Consider the following 19,767-nt stretch of genomic DNA (forward strand, 5'->3'; position numbering starts at 1 on the left):
ACTGAATGTTATGTTGTAGAATCAATTGTTGATTTAACTTGAAATTCAAAAATTACTGAAGGAGATTATGAAATCTGAATTCTTTTAGAAACAATAATGTCTACAATTGTGTGTGTAATTGTGGTTTGTTATGAAAATGATACCATTTGCTCACAGTTTTATGTACTGCCAAGCAACAGTGAAACGTAAATGTTACATACACCTACTGTGTGTTTTATGTATTGCAAGATTTTTTGTTATTAAGGAGCTTTTCTATCTTTTCTGATATGTAAGAAAGTAAACTAAGGACTTGAAATCGTGACGCTTATTACATAATTATTTAATATTAGATTAACTGTGTATATGAGTGTGAGACAGCCTCAAGATTTCTGTAGAATGCAATAATGTGTATAAAAATTGCAATTCAAATGCAAAATTTTAGACCCTTAAAAGAAACAAAACAATCCGGTCAATTATAATGCGGGATGTATATTTAAGAAAGATAAGAGTTCTATGATATAATAAGGTGACCTAGACAAGGTTCTACAGAACTCTCCATAGATAACAACGTACACTGTGTTTTCAATACATAACCATACTGCAAGAATCTTGTTATGGGATACGAAGGCTTACTGCTGTTTTCCATTCTCTCCTTGGGAATCCTTGGGCTTTCATCGGGAGAAAATATTCATAAAGGTGTGGTATCTCGGGAGGAATTTGAGGATTTAAAGCGGCTCGTTATGGGTTTAAACGAAAAGATTGAAATCCAAGAACAAAAACTGTTAGACCAAGAGAATGAAATAAACAGTCTAAAAGGCAATGTTGAGGAAAGAGATGAATTCATAAAAAAGATGACAACCCTGTCAAAAGAAAATCTTGTGAAAGGCGAAATAATGAGTTTACTGGAGCCCAGGAGAGCAAAAAAGAGCGGTGGTGATAAACGTCTACCTGACGATTTAAACAGAAAATGTATGTAGAATAAAATAACCTATTCTAGTTTATTTACAATTACATGTACCAAATTCGTTGAAATGTAATAATTTTTTCCTAGCATACAAGGGGAAAATTAAACGTAGGTGGGATGTCCCAAAATAATGACACTTGGCTGTTTTCATCCAAATTTATTAATTTTTGATCATTTTATTCATCCCTACCCTTCAAAGTACTCACCCATGGCCTGTATTCACCTTTTTCTTCCCTTAAGGATCAGTAAACAATCTAACAGTGTGGTTTCAGTAAAATATTTACAAGATTTTCAGGCGAAGAAAGTGAAATGACATTATTTTTGGAACACTCCTCGTAAACATATTCGTAAACGCCTGATTTTAACATTAACCAATGCCAGTAGATTAAACTTGATTGCTTTTATAAATAATCAAAGAATCATGTATTAATAAAATAGGGTTTAATTAAAGAAAGATATGTTTTCTGAAGGTCAACAACCCTTTAGATGTCTTAGACTTGAACAAGATAAGAAACCAATTTATTGAATCAAAAATTATTAAACTATTGATGTACGGTTAGATGTTTCCTTTAATATTCTATCAATACTAAAATCACAGCGGTTTTACAGACAGCAGAATAGTCCCGGTTCCAACAGAAGCTGTGGTGGCCTTCTACGCCTACATGTCAGCAAACGAAAACAGTCCAGGTGTCCACCACACCCTTATTTACGATCATGAAGTGACCAATATTGGAAACGGATATAGTAGACATTCCGGAACCTTTACTGCTCCTGTGGCTGGAGTATATGTGTTTACATGGAACACATTCACAGTAACTAATTCCGGTAATCAGTATATGTCAATTGAAATCACTCTTAATAGCCAGCCAGTTGGAGTTACGTTTGTTCAAGGTGGAGGTGATTATGCAGGAGTGACGGGAACTGTTGTACTTTCTATTCAGAAGAACGACGTTATTTATACACGCACACACAAAACGTACGTCCCCGTCGGATCTATTCGAAGTGACAACTTGATGAGATCAACTTTTTCTGGATGGTGTTTGTCTTGCCATTAAAATAAATAATAGAAGGAAAATATGCATATTTTTATTATTTACAGTTCAGAGAAAGACCTATTTGACCAAATGATTTTAATAAAGGCAACTCGTTACGAAAGATGAGGTTACTGTAACTACAAGGGGTATGATTTATATGGTTTATACATGTATATATCCCTGGAATACTTTAGCAGTTTTAAGGATTCAATGATTTTGGTCTCAAGAAACTATTAATTAAATGGTACTTTGTTACTATTCCTTTTTCGTTAAACATTTGTGTACATGTATGTTAAATGTGCATTTGAGGTTAGAAAATGTCACAATAACAGAGAGTTTAAGGTGATTTTTGAGGTATTTAATACCAAACGCTCTCTCTCTCTCTTTGAATCTGTGCTATTTTGAGCCAAACAGGTCATTTGAGAAACTGACTGACTGGAAGAGTAACTTTAGCGTCCTGTGTATCTTCTATTCACTGCTTGTCAGATAGTTATGTCGACTTGTCAAGTCTTTTTGATATCTTGGCACTTATTTAAGTGTTTAAAATTAAGCAAGAAAACGTGTCCATCTCCAGTGGGTCCATTCTTTTCTTACACATCTATAAAAGGATTTGACAAGTCGTCACGAAAATCCGACGAGTTAACATAATTATCTAACAAATCAATAATACGTTCTAGCAAGTTTTCATATTTATGCTTCTCTCAAAATTACGCGATAATAAATTCCCCTCGTATATTTAGGAATGTAGTACTTAATATCTGACAACATAAAGATCTGACAATTTGAAAAAAAATATCCGACATCTGACAAGTCGGCATATTCATCTGACAAGAGGTGGAAGATATATGCCACCATAAATACAATGGAATATAATGATGGATATTTCTAATTTTTTTTTCAACGTTTGACGGCTGATAAATTAATTTTTTCCTATATTAATAATCGTAATAATGCGTGAATGTTCAAACGTTGCTTTTTTTTTTGTAAAACTACAAGTTTAAGTAATCAATTTCTATGCTTGACAGGCATCTGAAGCTACCCAAAAGAAATAATAGATCCATCCATTTGGAACTACTTTTAAATGTACTTATGATGTTGATTATTTTGAATCTGTATACACTTATTTTTCGTCCGTACAAAATGCTTGTAAATGTACTTCCTCTATTTATACAAAATGCAAAAAAAGGCCAGAATACGATTTATGAATATTAAACATTCATACATGTATATTCTAAAGGGCGATAATATGAAAGGGTTAAGTTTTGAAAAATTCTTGGTTTTTGATGTTTGGCGAGTGGAAACGTTGAAGTTCTACTAGTATTTCTACAAATTAAAAAAAACAAACATTGTGTTTGTGTCATTTTATATACCACTTGTAGATCTGAAGATTTAAACATGGCTTTACCTATGTACTATTCTTTAAGGATAAACACGTGTTTATACATGTATACAAATATATATTACTTGTTAATAGACATTTTCGATAAGATTTAAAATGTAAAACAAGAATTCTGAGAGTATTGCATTAGCAATACTAGTCCCCTACCGGCAAGTGTATTCTGGTTCCCGTTCAAACTTGAAAATGATATAATTCGGTCAAAAATCAATAAAGCGGAACGGAATGCAAACTTCATCAAGGTAAAGTCACACACCAAAATCAGCTATTGATAATCATTGTTTCCTTAACTCTGAATATTTAATCAACTCCTTTTAAATTCAATGCACGAGTTACACAACACATTATGTAAAAAAAGTTCTTATTACTCCCCTATCGGTGAAACCAGAGGGGATTATAGATTTCCTCTGAGTCTGTCCGTCCGTCTGTCTAGCTGTCTGTCTGTCCCTCTCTCTGTCTGTCCCACTTGTTTTCCGCACTTTTTTTTCCAAACGCTTGCAGATATTGAACTGAATTTTGGTAAGTGAGTAAATCTTGATGAGTTACAGGTCAAGTTTGCATTTCGTTCCGCTTCAATAATTTTTTGACGGAATTATGACCTTTTTAATTTTTTTGGTTTTTCCGCAATTTTTTTCTGAATGCTTGCAGATATTGAACTAATTTTTAATATGTGACTTTATCTTGATGAGTTATAGATTGATTTTGCTTCATTGATTTTAGACGGAATTATGGCAATTTCAATTTTCAGATTACACTTGCCTGTAGGGGACTAGTATTGCTAATGCAATAGTCTCAGTTTGCTTGTTTTAAGAAGCAAGCAGAAGGTAACGGGGCTTTTACAGCATGTCAAGTTGTATATCACACATTGTCAAGTTCACTTTATTTTCATGTCTCTATCTCCAAAAAAAAAGTTTGTAAACATTTATTCGTCCAAGATCTCTTATCTGTTTATAGCTACCATGCAAATATATGCTAGTGCGACATGGATCCACACTCTGTATATAAACTTTGCAATTCGTAAACCTTTCGTTTGAGAAGAATGTCAAGAAGTTCGCATTTCGCTACAGGTACGTAAATAACATAAGGTAGGAAATCTGTTTTAACTTTGTTTCATGAAACAAATTGTTTAAAGAAATAACTTCTAGTTTTGTAGTTTATGAGGGTACATCCATGTTTAAGTTTCATTGTAACATATGTTAATCTGCAGAAAAGAAGAAGCCGTTTAATGTGGTCAGGTGTGCGACCCAAAAGCCTTAGAACGTTTTACCTTACACGTGAATTTTTTGTGTGTTTCTCGTGTCAATATTGACTCAAACACCATGTTCTGTAAAAAGTAATAAAGACATAAACTATGATGGAATGGAATGATTTTAAATGATTGTATGAATGTATGAAGAAAAAATATAACAAGCGTTTCAGTTAAATACAAATGTACAGAAACATGTATTTCCTTAAAGAAAGCGTTCCAGTATTGTGCTGCAGAGATCCTCAACCCATCCAATCTTACCCCCATACACAAATCAACCTTCCTACATGTATAACCAAGACATTTTAGACCGTTTACATTGGATAAGATCAAATGCATACAGTTTTCTTTTCATATTGTGCTGTAAAATTGATAAAACGTCTGAGTTTTTATCGGATTCCACTTGAATATTTTTGTTCATTACTCTTTTAGCAAGCGATTTTTAATCGTAGGGTAATTCTTTATCTTGTTGCATAATGAGTGATAATTACTGTGGGAATAAGCATTTGAAAAGCTAATCAAACACTCAGTTCTCCTGAAATAGAAAATATCTTTAATATCCCTTTCTCTAATATTTTATAGATAGTGCAAAAATCACTGAGAAAATTTTTTACTGGCCACATTACTTTCCATAGCCTTCCATAGCCTGCAGGGTCTTGCTTATGCTCTTCCTAGTCTGTTTTATTCGGAGAAAGTGGCTGCAGGAGAAGAACAATCATCGACTCAAAGCGTAAATGTAATTTTAAATTATATTCTTGTATTCTCGTTCAAACATGTTTAAAAAATGCCTATCTTGACTTGACCCTTTTATTTCATTTTTTTTCATATATTTCCTATAATGAAATATGAATTCGAGTATATTAAATGTGACTAATATATATTTATGAGATAGGTAAGTATTGGGGTTTTAAGCCAATTTTGTTTATTAACTCTACTTTTTCCTGTTTTTACCTTATGAACAGTGAACAATCTGCATAGCCCTGAAATCAAAATGTAATTGTTTACAAATTGATCAGAAATTCGTTCAGGCATTGTTAGACTCTAACCTTTTTTGGCACTGAAATTAAATATTCTATTGAATATGCATAATCAAGGGAAAGAGCAACAGAAAACAATCTTTGATCATACATGTAAGCAAAGAACTTGCATGTGTAAATTCTCTATATTCCTGTCTATATGATACAATAAAAATAATTAAAAGGACCTCAAAAATGAAGAAAGTGTTATAATTTTATTTGATATTTTATTCTGTCAAAATACATACTTAGACTGGACATCATGCACCATGTCTCCAGTACAGTTTGGGAAGACTCAAAATGAATTGTTTATATAAACTTTGTATATTTTTGTTCCTAGATAAATGGAAAAATAGTGTGTTACATGATTCATTTTCATACATAATTGCCTCTGTACTCTGTCACAACTCAAGAATGATGAACTACATGCCATTCTTCATGCAAATAAGTATTTTTTTGTAAGAATTGTTTTATGAACCCAGTAGCAAACATTGGATGAAAGAAATTAGAAAATCTTCAAAATGTTCCTTATTGAAAGATAACATCACCTCAATCTACACTCTTCTTCACGTATTTCCAATATTTTGTATGTTTTAGCTCAGTTATAACCTTTACACCAAGAATAAATCTGACAGGTTCATGTCAAGAAAATAAATAACTTAAAGAAAGAATGCAGAACAGTAAAGAATCATATTTTCTTTTACAACACTTTATACGTCTTTAAAACTCAACTACACATACATCTTGCTCATTAAAAACGTAAGCTTTAAACAGAATTCACACTGTTAATTATGCAATACTAATGGTTGGTCAATATGCCACATTTACAGGTACATGCAAAATTTTCAGTTTCGTGGAATGAAGAACCCACGAATCAATTACCTCCACGGATTTTAATTTTTCAAACTATGGTATCAAAAACCGTTTTTTTTTTTCTTTTCGATTTTTTCTTGACGATTCAGATAATCGTGGAATACACTAGACAAAATTGCTAACGCACCACCTAAATAAATTAACATTTTTCTTTTCAAAACTTGTTTATGATGTTTTTGATATATAATTATGTTATTTTAATTAAAAAAAATGGGACATTTAAATGCTTTAACTGATAAATAAAAACAATGATTACTGAAGCGTAACCACTTCATAGAAAAAATTAAAATCATATCTATACTTTTTTGGTGGAATAAATTTCTATTTTTTTTTTTTTTTTTGTGGTTGTGGTCTTAATGCTTGTACTAATTAAAAACTCAGGAAAAAAGTTACACCGTATGCGGCGTTTGACTCTAGAAGAGCGTGCTAAGGCAGCCAGTATGGTGTCTGCAGGGTGTTCCTTTGAAGAAATTTGTGAAAAATATAAAGATTAAATGATTGTGAATTTCTCTGGTGAAAAATTGTTGAAAATGAATTAACAATCATAAAAATGTTTACAATAGATATCGACGGCATTAAGTGAGCACCAAGCAATAATTTCAAGATTGTTCCACAATACTGGGGCAACCGGAAGTTGGGTGGATTTGGTAGGGACACCAAGACACTGGATGACTAATAAGTTATATGGTAGTCAATCAGGGTACTAGTATATCATTTGATTTTTTAATGTGGGAGACTGCTCCCGTCGCAACGTCACGGACCACCATCGGTAATCACCAACTTCATATCTTGGCAAAAACGGTGCGCAGTGCACGTCGGGAAATTGGTTTTCGGACAAGAAGGTCCTTTAAGGGTCTTGACATGACACCAAGACATTTGTCAATCCAACTGTTTTGGAAAAGATGGCATATTTTATATACTAATACCAATCAGGGAAATGATCAATTCACAAACAAGAATAATAGGTGGTGCGTTAGCAATTTTGTCTAGTGTAGTTGAGAAATATTCAGGTTAAATTTATAATATGGTGTACGAGGGTTGTTCGAAATGTTCGCAGGACAATATCAGTCTTTGTTATATTCAAGAAATCTAAATTAAGCATATTAACGTACAAGTAATTCTTGTTGATGTGTGAAGTTTTCTTCCAAATAATTAAATAAAACTCACTTTAATTAATTCTTTAATTAATATGATTTGTTATCAAGGAACACACTTATCAGTACTGTTACGTCAAAAACATAAAGTAATGAGGTTTTCAAAAAGACTCTCCCTAAACATTTTCCAACAATATGGCGCCATATCGACATTTAAAAAAAAAATATACCACTTTGCATTGAGCTTGCTACCAATGGTTTAACTAGCATAAGTTTGTCAGTTGTTGTTTTTGGTAACTTTTTAACCGTGTAATTTTGGTCTAATCAGATAAGCAACAGCAAAGATTCTCTCTTTCCATGACGTTTTAAATTCTTTTGATCATATTTTTACTGATAATCCGTTTCATAACAGATCGTATAACGTCCGATACACACTCTCTACCACTCAAAAATCTCATGTGCCATCAATTTGATATTTTCTGCTTCCTCCAGCATTTTTAGATTTAAAAAAGAAATATTTAAATTTTTTGATGAAGTTTTCTTGGATGCAAAACAAAATGTCATTTCTAGTCAATGATCCGCAATGTTCTATGACGTCATCTATTTTGCCTTTTTCAAAATGAAATACCTATCTTCTGGCAATGGTTTCTTTTCAAAGTCACAGTTAGGCATATGAAATGATGTTACAATTCTTACTATGAACATCTGTGGACCTTTTTTTCCCCATTTTTGTGTCACCACTTTACAGAGATATTACTACAGAAATTATGAATTGCATTGTTTGTAATGAAATATATGGAGATAACGAACAGTATTCAAGCTCAAAAGTCCATTAAACAATACAAAATAGGAGCAGAGAAAACACGGACCTCCAAACATCAGAGGTGGGATCAGATGCCATGGAGGAGTGAGCATCCCCTGCCGACGGGTCACACTCGCCGTGTGCTCCTTGTCATGTGTGTAAATAATGGCCTAACAATTAGTATGAAAAACGTCAGTCAGCATTTGACTCAATGATAAATTGTATTTGCTGACAAGGTCATTGTATCGACCATAGAACACGAAATGATGACTTTAAACGAGAGAGCTGATATTCTTGTTTCATCAACTTATTTGTCAATAATTTACCTCGTTTTAGACATTGTACATACGTAGAGATTGCTCTTGCGTATCGAATCAACTGAGAGATGTATACCCCGCATGCAGGTGATGAAGGTATATTGCTGCATAAGTAAGGGAAGTTGACGATAGAAAAATTAAAGTCGTCACGTTTATCATAAAGCTTTGTTGTTAGATTACCATTAACGACTTTTTCAAGTAAAATATCCAAATATGAAACAGATGTGTCAGACTCTGTGGTATCTTTTATCTCAAGCTCACCAGGATATATCGTATCGGCATAAGAATGGAAATAACTATTTTTAATTGATATATCTAAATCGATATATCTAAATGTCGAGTTGAAGGCCACAGCAAGTGTTTTCTTCTTTTCACGCACAAGATTTTGAAAAAATTCTGCTTCATATGAATACAAAAAAGGTCTGCTAATAACGGGGCGCAATTGGTACCCATGGGAATTCCAATAGATTGTTGGAAGACCTGGTCTCCAAAAACCACATAGATATTGTAAATCAGAAACTCAAACATCTTTTTAATGTCAACTTCAGAGTACTTGTGTGTACAATCAGAATGTTTTCAACAAAATAATTTTGCAAATGACCAATGACAAAGTAAGTATATTTACAAGTTCCATTTTTATTGAAAAAGCATCTGTCAATGATATCAAAAAATCCTGGACTTTAATTTATCGTGGGGAATGGTTGTGTACAAAGTTGAAAAGTCCTAAGTTTTTAAGCTGTTGATTTTGGTAAAATCTTGAAATTTCAAATTTTTCAAAAGTTCCTTGGAATTTTTAAGTATCCACATCTAATTTACACCACTTCTCGAATATATTATTGTTGCACAGTACTCGTGAAGTTTCTCTTTCACTACTGTTAATATCTTAGTGAGGAGTAAGAAAGAGGCTTGGTTGAACATTTACTGGAACCCGCTATGTATCTTTGTTTGTAAGGATTTTTTATGAAGTTTTGGAATCCAATATAAATATGGTAATTCAAATTCATTTTGGTTGTTTGGAATATCAAAAATATTCAAAACTGACATATGATTTTGAAGAATATCTTCCTTAGAAAGGGAACTATGAGAACAAGTTGGATTACCACTTGTAGAATTAAATCCAAGTTCCTCTAAAATACATTTAATATAATGAGCCTTACAAACAAAGACAGTGTTGTTACCTGCTTTGTCAGAAGGGACCATGATCATGTAATCTATCTAATTCTTTTTTCACTTCTGGATTATTAAATACAGAAGGATAGATGGTTTTCATATTGCCCCTCAATCTTTTAATGTGCGATTTTAACATACATCTGATACATTTAATCCATTCTGACAAAGTCTCAAGGTCTTCTTTTTCATGTCTGGCCCATCGCCTGGCGTAGTCCTCTACAGAATCCATAATATTTATGAAATTCCGACGCCAGTTGAAGGATCGGGGTTCCCTAAATTTAGGACCTTTTAAAATTAGTGATCTAAGGTCCTCATTATTAACTTTATTTACGTCACCAGTAATAACGTGTCCAGCAGGACTATAAATATAGGGCGAAGAAGAATATGAACACGATGGAAGATTATGTTTCAGATATTCGATATCCAAGATAAATAACTTTAAATAAATAACTGTAAATAACTTTATTTTGACCTGCTCTTTGATCCCATTTTCGTAATTTTAAATTCTGAATAAGTTTGAAATGTATATTTGATACTTTAAATTCAAACCGTTCGAATTATTGTTAAAACATGTCTACCAAAGGATATCATATGCCTTTAAGTAAAAGAGTTATGAGAGAAGTCTGCGAGCTTTCCGAACAGCCCTTGTATATGAGACCTGATGTAAGATTTTTTTACCATTGAATCAGTATCAGTATGTAGAAATTATTGCTTTCTTTTCGTAGTCAAAGTACTATGTTAAATTATTTTCATAAAAACTTGATTTTTTTATGATTTCACTTATGCATGCTTAGCATTTTTTCATTTTCATGAATTCCTGTGATTCCCTTCTTTCTGACCTTAATTTGCTGTTTATAATAACTTTACAATTATTAAACATGTGTAAGCATTCCAACACAATGTTATATTTGTTTTTTAATGATACCACCATTACAGACTCTAAAAAGCCATTCCACTGAATTTAAATTTGTTGCGTAGTATTAATTCAAAAAACCTTAAAACATTTATGGTCAAGAAAAAAAAGATCAACCTTGTGCAGCTACTGAATTTTATGTTGTAGAAGCAATAAATGATTTAACCTGAAATTCAAGCTTCAATAGGGAGAAGAAAATATGAAATTTCTTTAAATTTAATGTTATTTAAAATTGTTGAATCCTTAGATTTTAACCATAGGCCAAAACCTGTGACAGTTTTTAGCTTTTCGTCCATGCGCGTCTGGCGTGGTTTGTTATGAAAATGATATTATTTGTTTAATGGCAACAGCTCTTTTATTATGAACTATTGTCTCGTTTCAAGAAACATCGCAATTAAATTTTGGGATGAAAATGGGGTTTCAGTCATCTTATCTTTTGCTTTTATAACCAGGATCGGAGTCACGTGGGCTTGCTTAGTTTCCTCTGATCTCTGAATAAGCACTAATAAAAAAAATTCTCTGAATTTACCATCTATGTGTTCATAATAATCTTGAAGAGACAGGGTGACCATTTCCCCCTTCTTTTTCCTAAAGTTAAATAAAGCCAGTTGCATGTTATGAAAATAATATTTATTGTGTGAGTATGATGCAAGTAGCATACAAGTGACTTTAATTTTAATAACATAAAACGATATTTTAACAAAATGTTATCATTGGTTAGTGGAGATATACACTTAAGTACTTTGATTCATTATGAAACATTACTTTTTACTTAGATTAACAATAAATCCCGTACACTTAAATCCCTGTCACACTGTCACGATTTATAGCTACGATTCATTACGAATTAAAAAATCGCAGCAAATCGGGATTGATCGTAGAGGTAGTCGTAGGATATTTTCCTTAATCGTGTTGAATCGCAGCAAGTCGCAAAACTCCACGATTGTTTTGAGCATGCTCAAAACAATCATGGACACAGCACGATTTTTAGCCGGGCTTTGCTGAAAGCAAAGTCCTGGCTGTAGGCATCGTGATCAACTGCCTTACTATAAATAACACATGTTCAGAAAAGTAAACAAAAAGCCTAACAGCGTCAAAGCAGACGCTTCCGATAAATAAAATAGTCACGTTGAAAGACAATACTTAAACAAATATTTTTAACATCTCAATATACGGAAATGTTAATTGATCAATATTTTTGTTTGAGAATTAAATTGAAAGAGGAATTAGATATTTACTTTATTAGGGTAATCGTGATATAACAATTTGTGCACATACGCTACTGAATGCATATTGTAAGCGAACTATTTTCAGTTGGCGCGGGCTTTTCGACAGGTTGCCTATATTGAATTGTTAAAGAATTTCATATCGTTTTCGTCGATGTAATGTGAGTGGTTATATTCTCTGTTTTGTCTTTCAGCAAATAAATAGATAAGTAAATTGGAGTTTGAAGAATTAATGTGCGTTATGCCTGAATTAAGTCGCCTGACACACGGTGTATCTGGTGTACCTACAATGTAGTTGGCGATAAAAGTACTGTTTGTTTGAAACTTAAAGAATATCTCTAAAAATATGTGCATTACTTTAACTATTATAAATTACATAAATTATTAAACCAATATGAATTTAATTTTTTTTAAATTAAATTCTAATTCAAATCTATCTAAAGAAAAATCAGCAAACCATATGGTTCAACATTCTTTAAAAAAAAAAGTTTGGCAATTGACAGACAAATATTTTTTTTTTAAATAATTGTTTTCTTAAATGTTTAAATTAGTGACCTTAAATGTTTAAATTAGTGACATTAAATAAAACAAATGACTTGTATATTCCCCTCACTAGCCATATGTTATTGGTAGAATTAAAAAAAAATGTATGACATTTTTTGTTCGTTTACTAATATTATAGCATAATTAGTCTGACCCATATTTATTTACGTCAGTGATGCATGTATAAACAGTAAGCTCATTGACAATGTCGTGATATCTGTAATTGTTTTTAAGATCAGTATAGCATTAATGTTTCTTGAATGTCAAGAAATTTAATGTAATAATGAATTTCAAAACATCGGTTGTCATTTATCAGATGTAATTTGGTACGATCCCGTGTTAATTCCTGCTGATATTTTCAGGGTTGATCTTGTGAAAACGGCTTAACAGGAAACAATTTATTAAATTTTTCCTCTCAAAATAATTTGAAAAGGATGATTTTATGATTATATTAACGGCATAAAATAACAGCGAACACCGACTACTTGCAGCAAACAAGTGCGCCGCCATTACGAATTCGTAGTACGAATTCGTAAAACAAAGAGACAGTAACGGAAACTCGTAATTTTCTCAAAAAAAATGTGTAGGAGGTCAGTCGGGTATAACCGGAAACAATTTTTTTTTAGCCTGATGATGTATGTATGTAAATATTCACGAAGATTAGCATTACAGTTGTAATACTGTTAATGCTGAAATGTTTTCAACAACTACTCAAATAAAAAAGTGAAAATTTGAATGCGTTTAAAGAAAAGAGTTTGAAAATACGGTATTACTTCGATAACTCTGAATGCAATTAAAATAACTTTCTCCTTTCTAATAAATAATTTCGAACAAAAATCCTTATAATGGTTAAGACCTTGTGAAAAGGTGATTTAAATGAAGTTCAAAACTAATTGTTTTCTTTCATAATTTGAAATAAACAATGCGATTCCATTTGGTTAATATTTTAATTTAAAAGTTTTAATTTAGATGACTGAGATAAAGATTTATATTCTGTGAAGCATGGAATATAAATAAATAAAAATGTAAACTTTAACATAGAAATTTCATGTGAATATGTTTATGTATTTATACCCATTGAACAATCAATTTAGCGTCGAAAATTTTTATGCTTACAAATTCAGATCAAATTTTTAGTGAAAAGTCAATGGTATGTTTTGAATGTGAAAATTTTGTTCGAGACTTCTCACCTTGGATTCATCTCGTATGTGCTCCCAAAACGCTTTACAGTATATTGAGCGTGCGCGCGCATTCCAAAAAAATTGGTCTAAAAACACATGCAAGCTCTCAAGGGTGCTGGGAAACAAAAAACGTTTATGTTAATATATAATTTAAAAAATACAACATATAAAAATTTCATTAGTCTTTATCTAAGTACAACACATTATAATTTTTCAGAAAAAGTTGGTTAGTCTTTGCTTCAAAACTTTCTGTTCAGAATGAAGAGCCATCTATGTACGAGCCATAAAGACCTGAATTTATCATGAATTTCTCAGGCAATGACCATTTTGGCCGAATCTGGAACTAGAACTAGACTCATATTCATGTCATAAAAATTAGATAATTATAATTTTCGTGCAGCTGGTTTCCTGGAGGACCAAAAATAAAGAATATTTCTTTTTGATTAATACAGGCATGTAGTATCGTTTTTAAAGGAGAAAAAAGGAAAATTGTCCAAACCCGAGAATCCTATTCCATTGGAGAAGGAGTAGGGGTGGGCTACAACTTATGTTCACATTTCGAATTTCATTAATACATTATCAAATTACTGTAATTTTAATATGCTACAATAAAATGATGGGTACAATCTAATTAAAATTAGACAATTCATTTTGCTTCTAGTAAATCTGTTCGTCGCTCGTGACAAATACCTGGTATATATTACGAAGAGTGAGTTGAAAGTTCTAATTTAAATTTGATTGCGAAGAGTCAATCAACCTTTCAATTTTCATTGTCCATTGTAAAAGTTTATGTTTGAAAAATGGTGACACCCCTAGCTCCTCCGATACTATGTGTCTGTATGAATCAGCAAAACCACTCAAAGTGCACTGTCACCATGCATAACAATTGTGAGCTTAATGTTTAGAAAGGTATAAATGTATTTTCATTCAAAATATCACCAAATCCTATCCTGGGGTCTTAACGTTGGGTTCTGGACCCTTAATTTTAATTATTGGTAGATGGGTTATTGTTAATCGTAATCATACAAACTCTACCTGTTAAATATCAATGGTCAACAAGGAAGATTTTCAAATATGTACTAATTTAGGATTAGACAATATACTCTAGCATATTAAAGCGCGGCTTTCAGTACTCTCAGTACTTTGATTTTTAGTATTCATAGAAAATCGCACAACACTCGCACTGCACTTGTACAAACAGTCGTTGAAATCTTCGACAATTGTGCGACTGTCGCAGAACTTCGTAGTACTCGCGACACTCCGAGTGTCCTACGAGTTACTGCAAGTGTCCTTTGAGTTACTGCGAGTGTCCTACGAGATACTGCGAGTGTTCTTCAAATGGATGGGAACTAAGTACGACATTCCCGCGAATGTGATACAAAAAGGGACGATTGATGGCAAGTGCTGTACGAGGTCTATGCGATTGAACTACGACTTAATAAGATATACATGTAGGAAAACGTTGTCTGATGTTAACTCTGTCGAAATCAAAATACCCTATAATAAAAGGAAAGAAGCTATAAGAAAAGAGAAAGAACTGAAAATGCATGTGTCACAGAAACTACAAAGACAGTGTTCAATAAATTCATGAAGAGATTGAACATAATCAAAAGCTCCACACTGTAGCTTTTACCCTGATCAAATAACTTTATCATGATGTTAAATAATTTCAAACAGCTCTACATTTCCTCTATATGCATTTCATTACATGCATATTCGTAAGAAATCTTCATTAATCGTAGGAATATCGTGTATGTATCGTGCCATATCGTAGTCTTCCGTCCGAGCATCGTATGTAACCGCGTTTAATCCTTCATAATTGTAGAAATATCGTAAACAGTTCGTAATGTTGTCGCCTCAGTTCGTACTTAAATCGTATAAACGTCGTACTTTGTCGCACAGACATCGTAAACACACCTTTCTAGCAGGAAAAAATTCCACACGCTATGGAAAATCACCAGACAAACCTGGCGATGAAGGGCGATTTTCTACTTTTTTAATTCGTAAGTAATCGTAGCATAAATCGTGATAGTGTGACACGTCCTTTACAGTGACACTTAACAGACATTAATTTTCTTTGATTTTTTTTTTATTTTTTGGATATTCAGAACAATATATAATATCTTTATATCAATGATGATATCTCTGGAAATTATATTAAATATAACTTGAATATACAATAAAATGTAATTCTACTACAAAAAAAAAAAATTCACACCTTAAAGTTGCGTATAGATGAAAAATAAAAATTATATTCATTGTTAAAAAAATTGATTTTATAACTTCTGGCAAAAACTCTTTAAATTTAAATTACTAAAGAAAATTACAGTATAACATTGGAAACCATAGTATGATAAAAAGAACTGTTTGTAAAGGGCACAGAAGGTGCAATGTAGATCCTAATCTGCTGTTGACACTAAAAGGACTAATAAATAATTTATAAACGTTATACATGTACATAGGTATTTCTACATATTATATTATGCGGACAAAATAAAACAATTTGTTTCTGTGTCTCTATATATACCCATAGTAAATTTGGAGCCTGAAAACATGGCAATATGATATCTATGTACGATCATCTGAGGATCTATTGGTGTAATAAAGATGTGGATATATGCAATGTATATATACTGCCGGTTTTCTTTTAGATCAGAAGATAACTTTGGGTCTCCTCAAAACTGTTTAGCTTAATTATCTACCTGCAAATTAGGAAGCAAGTAGAAAGTACGACATTTTATCTCAATGTAACTGTTTTTCAAGTTGAATATCACGTGTCAAGATTGTTGACTTTACCTTATACTTTATCTAACAACGAAGGAATTCCCGGGCGCTTTATTGATTTCTATGTCTGTCTTTTTTTAAAGGTCGTAAACGTTTGTGTTGTCTTTTATCGTTTTATGACAACCACGAAAAATTGTGGTACACAACAAAGGAGTACATAAAATTGCAACATGGATACTTACATGAACTTCGCAATTTATGAACCTTTTGTTTAAAAAAAATGTCTAAAAAGTCTCGGACAGCTACGGGTATGTAAATGACTGAAGGTAGGAAATTTTTATTACCTCTGATGCATTTTTAAAAAAAATTGAAATAATGTATGGTTCTGTGATTTATGGGAAACATGTATGTTAGCTTACATTGGAACAGATGTTAATCCACAATTATTGAGATGCCGATTATGCTCAAATAACCATGTTGTCCAATCTACGTTATATATTACCCCATAAAACACATAATAAACTATTCAGTTTTTACATTACATGTACGTGTTTAAGTATATTTTTCGGTCATCATTAAAACAAACAATCTCACAGGTGCTCTTTAACATACGTAAACATAACTACATGTACGTGATTAGATCATAGTCTGTAGAGTTTAACTTAGCTTCAGTTTAAATGACTATTTTTATCTTTTTGACGTTTTAGAAAGATATAGGCCAGCATATGTACATATAATAATTTCTACGACCTGAATCTAAAATACTATTTTTTCAGGATTAGCTAAAAATGTGGGCATGCCGTTGTAATAAATATTTGAAAGAACATGGAATTATTGAAAATTATGACTCCAATTTAGCCTTTTCGTTCATGTATCATTGGGAGGTAGATTAATAAATCATCGTATAATAAATAGAAAAAGTTACAGAAGAGGCCCATGGACCACAAAGCTCACCTGAATCACTTTGGGCTTTTCTGTTCTTCATCAACAAATTTTTCCCTTTTATACGTCTATGCAAAAATTGGATCGCCTAATGTGACCCAAACCTTCCTACAGGAGTCAAGGTTTGAACATAATTAAGTCTAATCTACCTGATATTCATTATCTACATTACAATGACTAATCATGGCTTTGTTGTTCTTAAGAAGATGTTTTTTTTAGGATTTCCCCCATATATTTCTATGTAAAATTTTGATCAGACAGATAAACAACAGTTGACCAGAAATGCTCACTTGTACCTTCGGATCGGGTGAGCTAAACAGCAATACAAAACTGCCTAACACATGAGCTGATTGAGATACATATGCAAAATGGCTTTTTAATAAAATGTTTTCTCTCATCATTTATAGATAACTCAGAAAACAATGAAACTGAAAAGATTTTACTAGCGGCATTACTTCCCATTGCATGGTTCTTGTTTGTGCTCTTCCTCGATGTTTTATAAGGAGAAAGTGGTATAAAAAGATTTGCTGCCGAAGAAGACCCATCATCGACTCGAAACGTAAATATTTCGATTTTTTTTCTTGTCTTTCATTCAGACATGTTTACAATATGTTAAAATATTGTCTGCTCTCATTTCTACTGTAATGTACTATGAAAAATTACTACTCATATATCTTTCTCAAATATGCATGTATTTTATCTTTCAAGTCATTTTTCTTAATCAATTTCATATTGTCAGTTTTTAATCTGCCTGGCCCTGAAATCAAATTGTAATTGTCTACAAATAGTCATAATCTTTAATCAGTAGATTACAATGTGCGTTTGTAATTTCTCTACATTTTTATTCATAATACACTCAAAGGAACTCTTAACATGAAAAAATGAAGTGGTTGGCTGCATCAGTATTGTCTCTATTAAATATGTTTAAATTAACCTAAATGTAGAAGAGTCAATATTTTATTTCGATTGTCTATTTGTTTGATTGACCATATCCTTAGAGAAAAGGAGACAGTCTTAAACTGCCGACAACACAAAAATATAATATTCTACGGCTGTAATGTGATTATATTTCTTTTGTTATTCACTGCTCCTAATGGTTTTATGTTTTCTTCCACAGAGGACAAAAACCTACCTGTATCAGATTTACCAATTTATGCAGTAAGTGAAAATGACATCGTCATTCCAGTAGATACACATCACATCAACGACTGCAGATTGTAAGAGGAATTGTAGTTTCGACCTGAAATATAAACTGTTGATTTTCCAATTCTATTGTGTCCAAAAATAAATGTCAGAGTCCAGTTTGAAAACTACATGTACTTCCCAAAACCAGTTAATACTATTATAACATGAAAGTTGAAATGTGGCACAAGGATTATAATAATAGAAATCAAATGAGAAATGAGAAACGATTAACATGACGTTTCCAAGGTATTCGTTAATTATATTAAAAAAATAGGAAATTTACGTATCTTGTGACTGGCCATCTACAAAATTACTTTGTTTAGGTATTCAATGTATAATGAAGGAATGTTGAACAATTTTACATCATAAAAACTAGTTAAATATGTATTGCTAGATAATGATGAAAGTAATATGAACCAAATTCACAAGACTGATAACATATTAGTAGCCGATAATTTTGCACCTTAAACATTTTTCAAGAGATATCTGCCCTTTGTGAAAAGTAGAAAAATTTAACTAATTTTGTCAAAATATATGTGGTACATTTATTTTATTTCATATCTTAATAAAGAGAGAGTTTATGCATATTTTCATTAAGAGATTTGTATGAAATTACTTTTTACAATATCTAAATAAAACATGCGCTGCTCATAGACTTCAATGTAAAATTCAAGGTGCAATTAATTGGACAAAAATCAAAATTTTGCAAATTCCTTTGGTGGAGTATTTTTATTTGATAACATCTTCAAAATGCTTACTTGATTTAAAATATCGGACTATTCTTTTATTAGGTACAAAATATGCTCGTTATACAATGAATACCTTAAAATCATCTGATTCTACACACAAGTACTCCGAAGATGATAATAATGCTAGAGTTCATCATTGAAAATATTAATGAGGTCTTTAGAGACCAAGTCTTTCAACAAACCCTTTGAATTGCGATAGGTACTAATTCTACTCCTTTATTAGCTGACTTAATGTTATATTCCTATGAAGCAGAATTTATGTTTTAAAAATCCTACATAAGAAAAGGGAAACACTTGCCGTTGCCTTCAACTAGACATTCTGATTTATCAACGACGTTTTAACAATTAACAATAACTACTTCCACTCATAGGACGAATCGATATATCCCAGTGAAATCGAAATAAAAGACACC

At 31.9% G+C, this 19,767-nt stretch overlaps 1 protein-coding gene and 1 long non-coding RNA gene across 2 annotated transcripts; both read left to right on the forward strand.

The window, feature by feature from the left end:
• Positions 1 to 566: 566 nt before the first annotated feature.
• Positions 567 to 1,998, forward strand: LOC133184899 (cerebellin-3-like). The gene is made up of 3 exons (XM_061319973.1): positions 567 to 857; positions 893 to 912; positions 1,557 to 1,998. The coding sequence occupies exons 1-3, from the start codon at positions 594 to 596 to the stop codon at positions 1,996 to 1,998; spliced, it is 726 nt and encodes a 241-aa protein (XP_061175957.1). The 5' UTR covers positions 567 to 593.
• A 15,669-nt stretch (positions 1,999 to 17,667) lies between these two features.
• Positions 17,668 to 18,788, forward strand: LOC133184900 (uncharacterized). Its single transcript, XR_009720864.1, has 3 exons — positions 17,668 to 17,727; positions 17,828 to 17,979; positions 18,538 to 18,788. It is a non-coding gene; the product is annotated as an uncharacterized LOC133184900 (long non-coding RNA).
• The last annotated feature ends 979 nt before the right edge of the window (positions 18,789 to 19,767 follow it).

This window comes from Saccostrea echinata, unplaced genomic scaffold (assembly GCF_033153115.1).
Source record: "Saccostrea echinata isolate AGI-Se365-2 ecotype Australia unplaced genomic scaffold, CSIRO_AGI_Sech_v1 ptg000011l, whole genome shotgun sequence".
NCBI lineage: Eukaryota > Metazoa > Mollusca > Bivalvia > Ostreida > Ostreidae > Saccostrea > Saccostrea echinata.